Raw genomic sequence first — 15,835 nt, forward strand, 5'->3', positions numbered from 1 at the left:
TCTCCAGCTGCTTCAGGTGTTCAGCAGAATGCTGCAACTCTGTTTTACTGTGAAGCTCCAGAAATGTTTTGTGAACTACGAGACTTCACCTGACTTTCATCAGCATGGGGGGAGGAGACGATGACTAGGTTTTCCTTTTTTAGATGAACTGTCCCTTTAAGGAGGAACTACAGAGGAGAACCAAACCAGAGGTTTCACCTGAAGCTCAAAGTTTGATTTGGGATCAGAAGTGGGTTTGATATTTATGGTACGAGGACCATTAATGCAGAGAGTCTCTGTTGTCGTTGACAGTGACTGTGTTCAGTCTCTGATCCTGTTGCTCTCCGTCTCAGTCGCTCTTGGAGAGTCTGTTGTGCTTTGAATTTCTTTTCCTTGTCCACATTTATGCGAAACACAGTTGAAGTGACCTCGAAGGCCGAACCACATCTGAGCTGAGTCCTCTGTGTGTCTCTGAACAGGAACATCCTGAAGGCTTTCTGAGGTTCACTGAGGAAAGTGTGTAATTTAGTGGAGCTGCTGAACCCCTCAGAGCTGCTGTCTAATGACAGAGTGTGTGCTCAGGGCCGGGCAGCGTCACGATGCTCTGCGAGGCTGCATGTGTGTGACAGATAGTGTGTATTTACAGAGCTGCTTCAAATCAAGCGGAGAGTTTTATACCCTGATAACGTCCTGTGTGGTCTTTCGCTGCTCATACGCCTGTAATTCAGTCGTAAACGTGTGCACACACACATGTTTGTGTGTGTGGTTCGTCCCCCTGAGGTCATCGAGGCCGCAGCAGATTGTTGTGGAGCTGCTCGGAGGTTTGGGCGGCTCGAGGGCGGGTCGAAGGCTTCACCGAGACGTTTGCATCCTCAACGCTGCTGACAGACACAGAGTACACAGATTACTTCACTTAGTGTGGGTAAAGTACACGATTATCAGCTTTGCAGTAAAAGCAAACAAGTATTATCAGCCTCATGCAGTAAAAGTACTCAAGTATTATCAGCTTCATGCAGTAAAAGCAAACAAGTATTATCAGCCTCATGCAGTAAAAGTACTCAAGTATTATCGGCTTCATGCAGTAGAAGTACATGTCTTGCAGTAGATGTCTGTGGCTGATTCTTGGTGAGTGTTAGATTGTTCATCCTGAATCATCTCTGTCAGAGCGACGTGTCGCTGCAGGTGGAAACACTTTGACCTACTTTATATACAGTGAGACAGTTCAGTCCAGAGGTTCACAACATTTGGGTCGGGCCCGTCTAAAGGGGCACCGGATCCATCTGAGGGGTCGACACATGGCTGATGGGAGAGGAAAGAAGAAAGCTCTTAAAGTTCTGTTTTTAGATTCGGTCCTTTTCTCTAATCTTTGACTTTTTTGGATAATCTGACCTCTTTGGGCGTTGAGCAGTTAAATGAAGATATCGGAGCAGTTCAGAGGCTGAAGAACAAACAGCTCACAGACGTCTGAAACGTGACAAGAGGCCACGACTGCTCCAGTTTATACTCGGGCACTTAATTACTTTCCAAACCTGCTGCCAACACTGGTGGAGCTAATGAGGACTTATCTGTAGGAGTTTCTCCCAGCGGTGACTGATTTTCATTCACAACACAGCTGCTACGTGTATGATAATCTAAACAACCGCTATAAGTACACAGCAAAGTACTTTAATATGTGCAGATAGAGGCTACGCAGAAAGTGTGTGAAATTAGATAATAGTCTTGTGCAGAGCTTTAAAAGTCGAACACACACACACACACACACACACACACACACACACACACGCACACAAACACACCCTCCTCCCTCCATAAAAGAAAGAGAGAGAGAGAGTTTGAGACAGAAACACCACAAACTCAGGAATGTGGACTTTACATGGGCAGCTTTATTTGGCCTGAAGAAAATGTTTCCTCATTGAGCTCAGAAAGCCACATCCCACACACACACAGACACACAGACACACAGACACACACACACACACACACACACACACACACACACACACACGCCCATACACATCCACACCCACCCACATAAAGAATACGGCCATAAAAACACCCACACACAAAGTAAAAGTCCAAACTGAAGTTTCATCTGTTATTAACATTTAATCTCACTTCTTCGCTGGTTGCTCAGGATTCAGCAGAGCTTCCTGGGAGTGTTGAGTCTGCAGGTATCCAGTCAAACAGCCTCACAGGGAGTCCAGAGGCCGACCAGTTATTTATAAAGTGCTGGCAGGCCGAAAGGGATTTATGATCAAGGATATGCAGCTGGTGATGTGGGAGGTGGAGCTCATCCTGATAAACGCAGCGCTGGACGTATCACACGGATGTGATTACGCTCAAAGAGTAGCATGTGGTGAAAGTGATCGAGGTCCAGATTTAATGGTGCCCACAGCGCTGATGAGATAAGTGAGATCGAACCAAAGAGTTAAAGAAGCTGCCTGTTGTAAAACCAAAACAATGAGCTGAAAGACACTAAAATGCTCTGCAGAGTAACAGCTTGATTCCACTGAGCTCGTCATTATTTGTCTGTTTTAAGTCTGTTTGTTGTTAATATTTCTGACTTTGTTGTGCTGTACAGTCCGAGTCGGCACAGGGTATTTTATTTTGAAAATCTACTGGGGTGCGACTGGTGCCTGTATATCCGAGAATATGGGGATAATAACGACCCAAGTGTCCAACGCAAGATAATGCATTTCTTTACGATGGATAGAAACATCCTGTTTAGCCACGTGTGAAAGAACAGGGCCAATATTGTTAGCTAGTTAGCAGCCTGTTAGCAGAGCTAGCACACTGTCGTACGGTCTCTCAGAAATCCTACGCAAAAGTTACATTTTTTACTGCGGACTGAAATATTACATATATTACCCTAACCCTAAATATCACAGAGATTCCTGTCGGAACGAATGGACTTCCGGGTGACTCGCCTCTGGAGGTCAGTGATGATACTCGGTGGGAGTGGATCTTTTTACATTGATCGATTCCTAATTGATAAGAGCAGCCACAACAAATACCAACATTAGCATTGACACAATCATACTCCCCAGAGGATGAACCATTTTGGACAATCCTTGAGCTTTCCTCTGGTGCCACCTTTAGGACAAAATGTCTCCTTTGTCATCTACAGACTATCATGAGGTTTGCTGAACACATTCATGCTCCTGAGGGGATAAACTCTTTTTCCTCGACCGTCACTCAGGGGGAGCTCGTCTGAACCATCAGAAACTTCCTGCTGTCGACTGTGATGATACCTTCAGTCACTGGTGGCCTCTCGCAGGCTTCAGGCTTGTTATTCGTATAAAATAATTGACTGGTCATGTTAATAAAACAGACGGTATTAGAGATGATAGCTCGGGTGATGTCAGTGGAACAGAGTCAGACATTTACTCATATGAGCTCATATCTGAGTGGGCTGCTGTCATTACACCACGAGACAGACGTGTGGACGGACTGAGGTTGAACAGCTGATGTTATGTTCAGTTAGAGTCAGTTTGGTTGGTTTTCAAGTTAATTAGAGCTTACAGAGTTGGAGAGATGAAAGATGAGCTCATAGTCTGCTTAAATCTTCTTTCTTTAGCTCAGGACGTGGACGTGTTAACAACACGTCTTCATGTTCTTCTGAACCTTCTCGTTGTTGGCACTTCCACTCACATCGTCTTGTTTATCATAATACTGTTATCTTCAAGTGAAAGGTGAAATATGTTGTTCCACAGGGGTCAACACTCGGACGTTTTGTCACGTCTTCTGAAAATAAAACATGAATTATAATGTTTTTACGCTGATGACACACAAATCTTTCTTCCTGTGACAGCTTGTCAAAAACACACTAAAGAGCAAAGTAACCGACAACTGCTGTACTTTGCTAGCTATGCTGGGCTGTAGCTAGCTACCATTAGCTAATTAGCTCATGGGTTTGGAGCCAGTAGACCAGCCTCCCAGTAAAGACTTCTGTATACCAGACTGAGACTGAACTCAGGATTTATTCGGACCGAACCAGAGGCGACTGTGGAGACAAACCAACACTGTTCTGGTGACTTTGACTCAGTTTGTCCAGTTTGAATGAAGTGTGTTTTACGATGAGTCAATGAGGCGATTAAGCTCGTCTTAGTTCAGTCAGAAGTCCTAAACGGTCATGGGTCGAACATATTTCCTCCGTTTTCACATGATAACAAGTTCAATTTAATTGTTCTCTCAAGATCATGAGTTGTTTATTTCATTATCACAGGATAACAAATGTTGTAACTCCATACACACATAACAAGATACTTTTTTTGAGATCTCAAGAAAGATAAATGAATCTTTTATGACAAGAAAACAAAAGGTCCTTCCCTCTTAGTCCTCACAGCTTCATGTTTATTCGATCAGTCAGATTAGGGAGGATCCATTATAACTGCAAAAAATCATTAAAAGTTCATGTGGTTTGCTCTGAAACTTCCACCCACTCACAGCAGAGTGTGTAATGGTCTACTTCTTATGAATCTTTTGAAGTCGTTTCCTCATGATAGCTTTCGTCGTTATCTCAGGAAAAGAACATTTCTTATCTCGTGATAATGACACAGAGTTTGTTTTCTCGGGATCTCGAGAAAACAAATAAAATCACAGGAAAACGGAGGAAATATGTTTGACCCATGACTGAGCGTCTTCTGTCGGACAGAAATATTTCCTGTCTTGACATTTTGTGAGTTCATAGTAGAAGTCTGGCTGCTTTTTCATCTCACAGCTGAAACTATGGGCTATCAGACTATCACCTCTGGAGCTACAGAGTGCTGTTAGGAGCTAGCTGGTTAGCATGCTAACTTCAGTAGACGTCTCTGTAACAGAACAGAGACGTCTTTGACAGAACATCAACACTGCTGATGAAGTTAGTTCAGTTTTCCTTTTGTTTGTTTGTTTTAAACTAACTTCTGGTCGTATTTTACAAATTGCTCCTTTAACTACGTGGTTTATTGGTGTTGTGTTTGACATGAGCCCATTTTACAGAACATAGTTTTGTAGTATTGCATTGAGTAAGTTTGACAAGCAACTCTGAAGGTGAGTTGAAGCCTACAAAGACTGGACGAACCACACGAAGATGGTTTCCTACACAGATTTTTGGAGCCTGACAGTCAGGAAGGAGCATAAACCTGACGACTGAGTAAATACACCAGCGAACACCCTGAACCACTCACCAGTAAACACTGGAGCTCCTAACGTTTGTCCTTTAGCCAAAGTTTGTTGGCCGGTTGTGTATTTTGCTGGTTTGAATCTTGCTACAGAAGGACCCTCTATCCCTGCAGCACACTCCGGTGTTATTGACCAAACTGTAATGAGCACACTCAGCACATTAAGGTGTGCAGAGAGCAGCCGCTTCAACATAAACACTTCCAGCCCACAGTCATGCAGTTTCTTCCTTCTATTAAAGCCAAGAGCTCAGTATAGTCTGACCAAACACGACGTGAAGCAACACAGTTTTCTCCTGTCGGCCTCAGAAAATCCACCCACCAGTTTCCTGTAACACACGGCGAGCGAAGCCAGGAGGAGTGTTGTGTTTGGCAGCTGTCAGGACGGTTCTTACCGGCCAGGACCGCGACACAGCTGATATTGGTTAAATGGAAAACCACAAGATGATGATGTGGATCCGAGCTGCAAAATATGACATCAGTGAACGTTTCAGATGAATTCAACAGAAGATATAAACAGTGAAAGATATAATACTTTAAATCATTTTCATCAGAAATGTTGGTTGTTTAACAACAAAGACAAGAACTCTCACAATCCTGATTATCAGGTATCTGTACTGTACTTCAGTCCATGTTTCAGGTATCTGTACTGTACTTCAGTACGTTTCAGGTATCTGTCCTGTACCTGAGTATCTCTGAGACTTTCCCTCTCTACATCTGAACACAAACATCTGAACTTTCTCCTCCTCACAGCTTCAAAACAGCCTCGTTACTTTAGTTTGATGCATTTGAGGTGAATTATGGATTATTTTTATTTCCCAACATCACAAGACGTCGACCTATCAGAGCACATCACGCATGGCAGACGCAGCGAGACGAAACAAAGACGTAAGAAGACGTGAACAGACAGAGAGGGAGGCTGGAATGGGGAGAAAAGGCGTGTTAGTGTCTCGTATCTGCAGAGAGTTTCTTATTTTCTCACTTTGTTGCTGCTCGGGACGCTTTACCAACCCAACATGTGACGTTTGACGTCCTGGGAATGAGACTCAACAATCAACTATCTTATTAAGTATCTGAACTTCTGCTGGACGACAGGCTGTGAGGACTGTTGACTCCTCTGGATATTAAACACACAACTGTAACGTACCTGTGCTCTGTGGACACGTATAATACCAACATTTGATGTTTTTTTAGTTGTTTTTACGTTTTAAAACGAGTCCCCAGCTACCTCAGCAGAAACTGTTAGCAATCAGTTGCTAATTCAGTTTTCTCCAAAACTCGATGAAAGCAGCTTTAAGGAGCTGAACTCTGAGTGTTGCTGAGCCTCTCTGTCCTGTGGCTGTGGTTTACAGATGTGTATTGAACTATGATTGGACCAGTTGTTGTCTCCCGGCCACAAACCACCAATCAGGACCCTCCACCCACAGCCTCATTTCCCCACGTAAACACTGCACCACGTTCCTGCAGAGCGAACACAGCTCCATCATCAGAGCTCAGGTCGCTGTTTTTAGTCGCCACCTGTTTACATGTTCCTGTGTTTACGCTCCGGCCTGAATGCATGTGTATGTAAATAAACCACAGATGTAAACTTCAGTCTCCATCTGTGGAGGGCCGGATCTGGAGGTTTGTCCTGAAGCATGGTGGAGTTTTTTATCAACACCAGAGAAGAACAGTGAGGGTCGCTGATGGATCAGACTTGTGACACGTTCTCATCACCATGAACACACACTGTAGTCTATAGTGATACACACACCGCCCTGCTGTCACAAACACTCCTAGATCAGTATTTCTCAAACCTCTTACATCATGTATCACCTCTGAATACATGAGGCTCTGCAAGTCCCACCATTATGACTGACGCCGAGTCACATCTGTCACTGTTTTGCACCATTTTCTGCTAATGTTAGCGAGTGTTGTGAACGGTTCAGCTTCTGTGTTGTCATTTCATTCACTTTAGTGGTAAATTAATTGTGCGTGACGTACACTATGTGCACGCAACGTGCATCCATGTGACCAGGCAGCAGGCTGAAACTAAAACTTCACAGAAAAGACAAAACTTTCTTTAAATTACATTAAAGTTTCAGTATTTCAATTTGAAATTCTGCAGTATTTTAGTATTGTGTTTTTAAATGTACCACAGTACCACAAAACGACCATAGTTTGAGAATTAAGGCACAAGAGCACCGACTGTGGATTCATCCGCCGCTGAAAATAGATCCCAACAGATGCACTATCTCCTTTTGTTTGTTTGATTAAAAACTACAGCGAGCAGCTGTTCCAGTAAATTACTGAACCTTTCTGATCATGAAACTTAAATATCTTTTATTTTACTGTCATATTGTCACTTTTACTCGAGTAGAAAAATGAAGGAACTTCCTCCATCAAGTGCAGAGGAGGCGCTTCGTCTCAGTGAAACTCTCCTCAGTAAATTAAGGTTAAAAAAACATGTCGGATGGAAACTCTCACTCATTCACATTAATGCTGAGACAACACTGCCCCCTGCTGGTACATTAAGGTACAACATCCAGCAGCTGTAACGCAGCACAGTGTTGTGTAATAACTAACATCTTTATGTTTTAAGAAAACAAAACAAGAGAAGATTTTTCAGAAAACTATTTTATTAAACATAAAATAACGATGTGACAGCAGAAGAGACGTTCAGGTTCAGCACCTCGATGGTTTCACATTGAAAACCAGATCACGTGAACGTAACACAGTAAACAGAGCATCATTCAGTGGATGTGACATTTACTAAAATATACATTCCCTGTGAGCACAGTGACGAGCAGACATCACGTATAAAACAACATGAAGCTCCGACACGTTTAAACGTTTCTATAATACGTCTGACTTTTATTCTAGTTCACCAGGTTTGTTCTTTACGGACCATATAAACATTATCTGACTCCACATTTGTTTTAATTGAATATCACGACAGACAACAAGCAGGACCGACGTCAGAAGCAGCTGTCAGAGGTAATCTGATGGAGGTTCAAATACACATAATTCAACACAGACTGAAGATATTTAAACAGGACGTTTCATCCTCTGAGAGAAGAAGACACTTTGTCCATTTAACACCTGATCACCTGAAGCTATGTTGATGAAGGAAACTAAGTAAATCTGATAAATGCACCGGTGAGTGTTTCATTCTGTGGAAAAGAAAAGAAGAACGGACGCTGTTTGAGAAGATGACAGTCGGCTCGTCAAAGCCAGAATCCACCGAACAACAAATGCAAATATTTTTCCGCAGACAGAGTTCATCCTGAAAAATGTATCAACGTACGGAGGAAATGAATGAAGGAAACTGGGGAAAAAACAACTTCTTCTGTTATATTTCCAGCAGATTAGACACTTCTTAACGGGCAGAACCAGTTTGCATGTGAAAACAGTTCGATTCATGTAAACACATATCAGATCACTTGATTTGGCGTCTGTGTAAACAGTTAAGATGTAAACTGATCAGAATGATTTCAGTCAGATTGAACATTGAGTTGATTAAATTAAAATACATTTGAAACAACTTTTAAACTGCTCAAAGAGTTTTAAAGGCTCATGGACATGATAAACTTGCACTAAAGGCGGACGACTTTTATCAACAATCAGAACTACATTCAAAAGCCCGTCGATAACTCAAAATCAAGTTGTGTCGTCTCCTCACAGAAGATGTGTTAAACTAAACGTTACAAAGCTGCTTCTGTCTGCGGAGGATTTATAGACATGTGTAGAAAAATCGAAGCGTTTGGTTTCAGAGCAAAAGATGAAGTTTGGCATTCAGTGGTCGTCTTCAGAGGAGACGTGAGACGGACTGGTGTCAGTACTGAAGTGTGTTTCATGATCCACAACTGCAGACGTTTACAAATGTGTGTGTGTTTGTGAGGATTTGTGGGTAAATGAAGATGTTTGCAAACTCATCATCTGATCCACAAACAATTACACAACTCAACAACATGTAGAACAAAGGTCGAGTTGCTTTTAGACATTTGAAGACAGATTCACATTATATCTTTATGTTCGTGCGTATTAGTTTGTGGATATGTTGATCTCTTCCTTGTCTGATCATGAAACACACCTGTGTCACCTGTACTGAGGCCGCCTCCTCTCCACTGGGAGTGTATGTATGTTGTGATTTAAAGCACTGTATGGAAGACGCTGGTGTTTTACCGCACACTCTGAGACATGTGCAGAGGAGTCAGCATCTCCTCAAAGATGGCTCCCTTCACGTTGGAGCCTCTCAGGTTCGCCTCCTGAAGGTCACATCCCGACAGGTCGCAGTTCTGGGAAAAACATACGACACCTGAATGTATCATGGATGTACAGCGTGCGTGCGTGTGTGTGTTTGTGTGTGTGTCCTCACCTCCAGGTCCGTCCCTGCCAGCGTGGCTCCTCTCAGGTTACAGTTCTTCAGTTTGGCGTTTTTCAGTGTGGCGACTCTCAGGTTGATCCCCGTCATCTGACTTCCCTCCATGTCCACACCCTTCAGGTTGGCTCCTGCACACACACACACACACACACACACACACACACACACACACACACACACACACACACACTCAGACATGAGTTCAACACAAACTCCACCTGCTCAGGTTGGTCTGAAGAACACGTGTGATTGGCTGCCTCACCCTCCAGGTTGGCTTTGATTCCAGCAGGATCTTCAAAGTTACAGCCTCTCAGCGACGCTCCTTCAGCGTTGGTGCACAGCATCTTCACACCCTGCAGGTTGGCTGCCTGGGACACACACGCACACACACACACACACACACACGCACACACACACACACACACACACACACACACACACAGTATGAACAGTTAGTTAAGATGTCTCCGATCAGAAACGTGGTACTAAATGAACGCGGCGCTCACATCGAGACAGGCCATGGACAGGTCGGCTCTCTCCAGGTTCGCCCCGCTCAGGTTGGCGTGGGTCAGGTTGGCTCCTCTCAGGTTCGCCATCTTAAAGTTGATGTAGCGCAGATCCAGACGAGACAGATCTGCACCGTTAAAGTTCAGACCCTGCAGACCACAAACATACAGTGTAAAATATGCTGATGATGCATTATCTCATGTTGGGTTTCTCTGTTAATCACACCATAAATCAGAAAATACTGTCAACAGCCATAAAAGAAATCAATTTTCTCCATGTTCTTCATAATAAAATGTTAATAAATCAGGCTGTGAATGATATATAAACAAACTCTTCTGTGTCTCTCTGTGTTTTCAGTGTCCATGACACCGTCTAATGTCACCAGTAACAGCCAGTCAGCACCGAATCATCTGAATCTGCTCGCTAGTTATCAAACGAAGTGGAGTGAAAGTATTAAAGAGCAGAAAATAGAAATACTGAAGCAAAGTACCTCCAACTTGTACGTACGTTCAGTTCTTCAGTAAACTGCAGTTGGTTATATTCTATTTCTGTATATCGATTTCAATTATAGGTTATCGGTCTGCTGGATTAATAATAATCTGTGTCAGTATCGGCCGCGAAAAATCCATATAATTGGATTGAATTGTAAAATGTCACAGAAGAAGATAAGTTTTCTGTGTTTCCACCTGTAGAGTCTCCAGTTCAACGTGTTCTGGGTGTCTGCGTGTTGATTTTTTTTTACCTGACATCGCAGCTCTGACTTGGTCGTCGTGGCCAACAGGAATCTGATAAACTCCTTGCGGGTCAGAGGGGAGTGGTCATCAGGAGGCTGAGTGGACTGAACGAGAGACACACAGGTGGAGGTCAAACATCTGCAGAACGTGTGCTGCACACACAAACACACACACACACACACACACACACACACACACACACACACACACACCTTTATGAGGGTCTCCAACTGTTCTGCGAGCTGTTCGATGCCAAAGAACCGAGCCTCCTCCAGCACACCTGCAGAGGAAACACTGCAGGTGAGAACACGCTGTGACCTACGACCTGTTGTACAGACGTGTGTACGTGTGTTTTGTACCCAGAGGGTTGATGCCTTCGTTGATGATGAGCTGTCCGTGTCTCAGATAATTCAGAATGGGTTCAAAGTAGTCCGGACTGCGATCTATCAGGAACGCCCCCTGAGAGTCCTGCTTGTTCCCCCAAACATCTGAACTCAAGAAGACAACGTCAGTCATTTCTCTTTAAAGGAACAACAAGTCAACAAGTAAAATACAGTCACTATCTGATGCTGATATAAAGTCAGGTGAAGCTTCGTAGTCCACAAAACATTTCTGGAGCTTCACAGTAAAACAGAGTTGCAGCATTCTGCTAAACACCTGAAGTCATCTGATGTTTCTTTGGTTGTTTCTCTGTTTTAAATCAAGTCTCCAGCTGCTTCAGTTGTTTTACTGTGAAGCTCCAGAAATGTTTTGTGGACTGCGAGACTTAACCTGACTTAGATTTTGGTTGAACTGTTCCTAAAAAATAAAAAAAGTAAGCGTTCATTGAGTGACTTCACCTTTCTCTCTGAACATGTGGGCCAGCATACTCTCAGGCTCTTTACTGACCAGCGTGCTCCTGAGCAACACACAAACACATGATGTACAGTAAAATCATACAGTTAAATAAACACAAAACAATATGATGAAGACACAGTAAACTCAACACTGACGAGGGATTGTAAACAAAAAATCCGTATTGAACTTGGCAGGAGGAGAGCTAGTTAGCTGTTAGCATTTAGCAGCACACAGTCCTGCAGTGTGTTTGGCTAACAGAGCTAACAGCTGAACACAAAGAGGAACATGGAGTGGTAAACAATGAACTGCATGACGTCATTAACGGTCATATTTACCTCGTGGTGGTGAAGCAGCGTCCGCCGACGTTGAGCGTCAGCCAATCAGTGTGAGTCTGACCCTTCTCAGGGCCGCTGAGGTCGTCCTGAGGATCTACACACAGGAAAAGTTACTGAAGGTGACGGATAAATGATCAATACATCTGACCAGTGACGGAGAGGATGGGAGACTTTGTCACAGGAGTGTTTAACACCAAAGAACAGAGCAACAACTTTATTATCCAAACAGCTCATTTTCACACAAACAGCTGCAGTTTGTGTCACCTACAGCCAATATTATCTTCAACACCTCCGAGCCGTCATTAGTGTAAATTCTGGTTACAAAATTATACTTGATTAAGTATGTATAACTATTCTGATCACTAAAGAGTAATTAATTGACTTCATAGAAATGTTTGAATAGAAAATAATTGCAGTATACCAGCTGAAGGCGGCACACCTCGTTTTAATTTGATTTTTAGGGCTTTTTCAAACTTTTATTAATATTTTTAAAGAAAAATCTGCACTTTTTTTTAAATAGCTTCCAGGTTCTGTGACCCATCGAGTCAGAGTCAGAGCCAAAATGTCTTCCTGTACTTCAACCAGAGGAAACAGTGGATGATCACATTTTGCTGCTAATGTGTAAAAGAATATTTTTACATTCTTTCACTTGTGTAGAAGATCTGAATACTTGTTTCAGGACTTACCTTCAAACGACTCTCCCTCTGAGATGTACAGCACGTCATCGTCTCTGCAGGCAGAAACACACAATCACATCTTTACAATCACATCAGCACAAACTCGATGTTTCATGTATGATACTCTGAAACTGACTCTGAAACGAGGTCCACATGGGGTCCACAGGAAGGGGCGAGACTTCAGCTCTCTAATATATTTCACAATCATCTAATGACATCAGATAGATTAGTACATTTTACTGCAGAAGGATTACTTTAGATTTAGCTTTGATTACGGCGCGCAGTTGCACAAATCTTTCGCCAACATCTTGTACTGATGACGGGAGAGTCGGGCCGCTGTGTCACGTCTCTCAGGTCTGGACTCTGTGGTGGTCGATCCATGTGTGAAAATGAGTCTCATGCTCCCTGAACCGCTCTTTCACAATCTGAGCCCGATGAATCGAAGCATTGTCATCTTGGAACATGCTCGTGTCATCAGGGAAGAGAAAAACCCATTAATGGAAAAACCTGCTCATTCAGTAGATTCATGAAGTCAGCTGACCTCATTTTTAGGGCATTTTTTCAGATTAGCTTCACTGACAGGTTGTTTTCTTCAGGCTACACAGCTGTTTAGTCCCAGTCCCTTCAGTCCTCTTCACACTGCGTGTGTGGAAATGTTCTTACTTTCACTATTAAACACAGCTGTGAGCTCTACTGTTGATTTTTTACATTTCATTTCACCAAACGTTTAAGTGATCTCCCATCACATTTCTGTCTGACCACATTTCTTACTGAAGATGAAGGTTCACCAGGATCCCTCCAGGTTTTAACAACGCGTTGGACAGTTCTGGACCCAGTTTCAGTAGTTTCAGCATCTCTTTCTTTGCTTGAGTAGCCAATAATTTGAGTCTTCTGAAACAAAGTGACATCTTTTCCTCGACCACAGGATTTATCTTCTGACAGGTTGTCTGCATCACTGGATCACTTAGTTAAAAAACCAGCTGAAACGTATTGATCACTGCAGTAATCATCCAATGGAAGTCTGTCGCCTACTTGCTTAATTAAATCCAGGCGGTGCTGATGAGGTCAAATGACCTCAATTTTTTGGGGAAACAAAAATATTCATAAAACCCAAAACATAAAATTCAGATATGTTACAGAATAAACAATAAAACATGTTGCTATACACAGTACAGTACTTTAATTTGTACCAGAGTATTTCTACAGTACAGTACTTTAACTTGTACCAGAGTATTTCTACAGTACAGTACTTTAACTTGTACCAGAGTATTTCTACAGTGCAGTACTTTGACTTGTACCAGAGTATTTCTACAGTACAGTACTTTAACTTGTACCAGAGTATTTTTACAGTGCAGTACTTTGACTTGTACCAGAGTATTTCTACAGTACAGTACTTTAACTTGTACCAGAGTATTTCTACAGTACAGTACTTTAACTTGTACCAGAGTATTTCTACAGTACAGTACTTTAACTTGTACCAGAGTATTTCTACAGTGCAGTACTTTGACTTGTACCAGAGTATTTCTACAGTACAGTACTTTAACTTGTACCAGAGTATTTCTACAGTGCAGTACTTTAACTTGTACCAGAGTATTTTTACAGTGCAGTACTTTGACTTGTACCAGAGTATTTCTACAGTACAGTACTTTAACTTGTACCAGAGTATTTCTACAGTGCAGTACTTTAACTTGTACCAGAGTATTTGTACAGTGCAGTACTTTAACTTGTACCAGAGTATTTTTACAGTGCAGTACTTTGACTTGTACCAGAGTATTTCTACAGTACAGTACTTTGACTTGTACCAGAGTATTTATTTTTTACAGTACAGTACTTTAACTTGTACCAGAGTATTTCTACAGTACAGTACTTTAACTTGTACCAGAGTATTTCTACAGTACAGTACTTTAACTTGTACCAGAGTATTTCTACAGTACAGTACTTTGACTTGTACCAGAGTATTTATTTTTTACAGTACAGTACTTTAACTTGTACCAGAGTATTTCTACAGTACAGTACTTTAACTTGTACCAGAGTATTTCTACAGTACAGTACTTTAACTTGTACCAGAGTATTTCTACAGTACAGTACTTTAACTTGTACCAGAGTATTTCTACAGTACAGTACTTTAACTTGTACCAGAGTATTTTTACAGTGCAGTACTTTAACTCGAGTACAGGAGCTGAGTACTTCCTGTACGTGTGACGTCACAGCCTACCTGCGCTCCGGCCTCACCTGATCAGCGTGACGTCATCGATGAGGCCGCCGTTCCCGTTGTAGACGCTAGAGGCTCTGACCCGCAGCTTGGCGCTGGCCGCGGACAGCAGGTCCTCCAGGGAGCCGTACACGGCCACCACCTGCGGGACAGCAGCGACCGTCAGCCCCGCACAGCCCCGCACAGCCCCGCACAGCCCCGCACAGTCAACAAACAAGATGTCCGACACCATCAGCAGCTGTAGCAGCAGCTGACGCCATGTTGAGCTAAACTAGCCTGTTGTGTTGTTGTTGTTGAGCGCGAACACATGAAAGCTAACAGCTAACGCGTCACAGCTTACCTTTCCATTCGTGGAGGTTCCGTTGACGAACAGTGTGACTCTTCTCATGGCAGAATAAGATCAACCGAACCGGGTCCGATCCATTAAAACATTAAAACATCCTTCTTTCACCGCTTTCCTGCCTTTTCTCCTCACTCCGCTCAAACGCACAGGGAAGCGGAACGAGCCAATCAGCTGCTCAGTTCGAAAGGCGACAGCCAATCGGTAAACAGAGTGGGCGGGACCACCACATCTCAGCAAAGCAACACAAAATAATTACATTTTTATTTTTTTTGTTTTTTATTGTTTTTAGTTTTCATTCTCTTTATTATTCAAAAGCAGATTTACTCTAAATTATATTATTTAATTAATTATTAATTTAATTATGTGTCTCTATATTATAATTATAAATCTGTGCATTTCTCTGCATTTTGACAGGATCGATAATAATTTAAGAAATAATATCAGTTACAGCAAAAAGATGAATTCTGACAGAAGAAGAAGAAAAGTAACAAATATGGCCAATTTTAACTTAAATGTATTAAACTGATTTCTTTGCTAAAGAGAACTTTACCAACACTTTATAATGACCATCATTAATAACTGGTGAATTTATAGTTTGTTAGATTTAGTTCAGTAACTTCACAGTTAAGAAACAATGAAATGGTTCATAAAACATTTATTAAGTAATTATAAATGTTGAAAAACATCAG

The 15,835-nt window shown here is 42.4% G+C and overlaps 1 protein-coding gene across 1 annotated transcript; it reads right to left on the reverse strand.

The window, feature by feature from the left end:
* Positions 1 to 7,734: 7,734 nt before the first annotated feature.
* On the reverse strand, positions 7,735 to 15,316 carry LOC141006442 (BTB/POZ domain-containing protein KCTD9-like). The gene is made up of 12 exons (XM_073478653.1): positions 15,144 to 15,316; positions 14,824 to 14,945; positions 12,601 to 12,644; positions 11,915 to 12,008; positions 11,582 to 11,640; positions 11,102 to 11,230; positions 10,955 to 11,022; positions 10,751 to 10,846; positions 10,008 to 10,157; positions 9,764 to 9,869; positions 9,496 to 9,629; positions 7,735 to 9,415 (listed from the first exon to the last, which is right to left on the reverse strand). Exons 1-12 carry the CDS (start codon positions 15,189 to 15,191, stop codon positions 9,299 to 9,301), a joined length of 1,167 nt encoding a protein of 388 aa, XP_073334754.1. The 5' UTR covers positions 15,192 to 15,316; the 3' UTR covers positions 7,735 to 9,298.
* Between the last annotated feature and the right edge of the window lie 519 nt (positions 15,317 to 15,835).

Source organism: Pagrus major, chromosome 12, assembly GCF_040436345.1.
Source record: "Pagrus major chromosome 12, Pma_NU_1.0".
NCBI classification, from domain to species: domain Eukaryota; kingdom Metazoa; phylum Chordata; class Actinopteri; order Spariformes; family Sparidae; genus Pagrus; species Pagrus major.

Bases quoted from the DNA above. Each gene is read 5' to 3' on its own strand.
- LOC141006442 (XM_073478653.1), bottom strand. From the start codon at position 15,191: ATGAGAAGAGTCACACTGTTCGTCAACGGAACCTCCACGAATGGAAAG. The intron at 14,946-15,143 runs GTAAGCTGTGAC...GCTGTCCCGCAG, and splicing joins GAACCTCCACGAATGGAAAG to GTGGTGGCCGTGTACGGCTC. The intron at 9,870-10,007 runs GTGAGCGCCGCG...TGTGTGTCCCAG, and splicing joins TGTCCATGGCCTGTCTCGAT to GCAGCCAACCTGCAGGGTGT.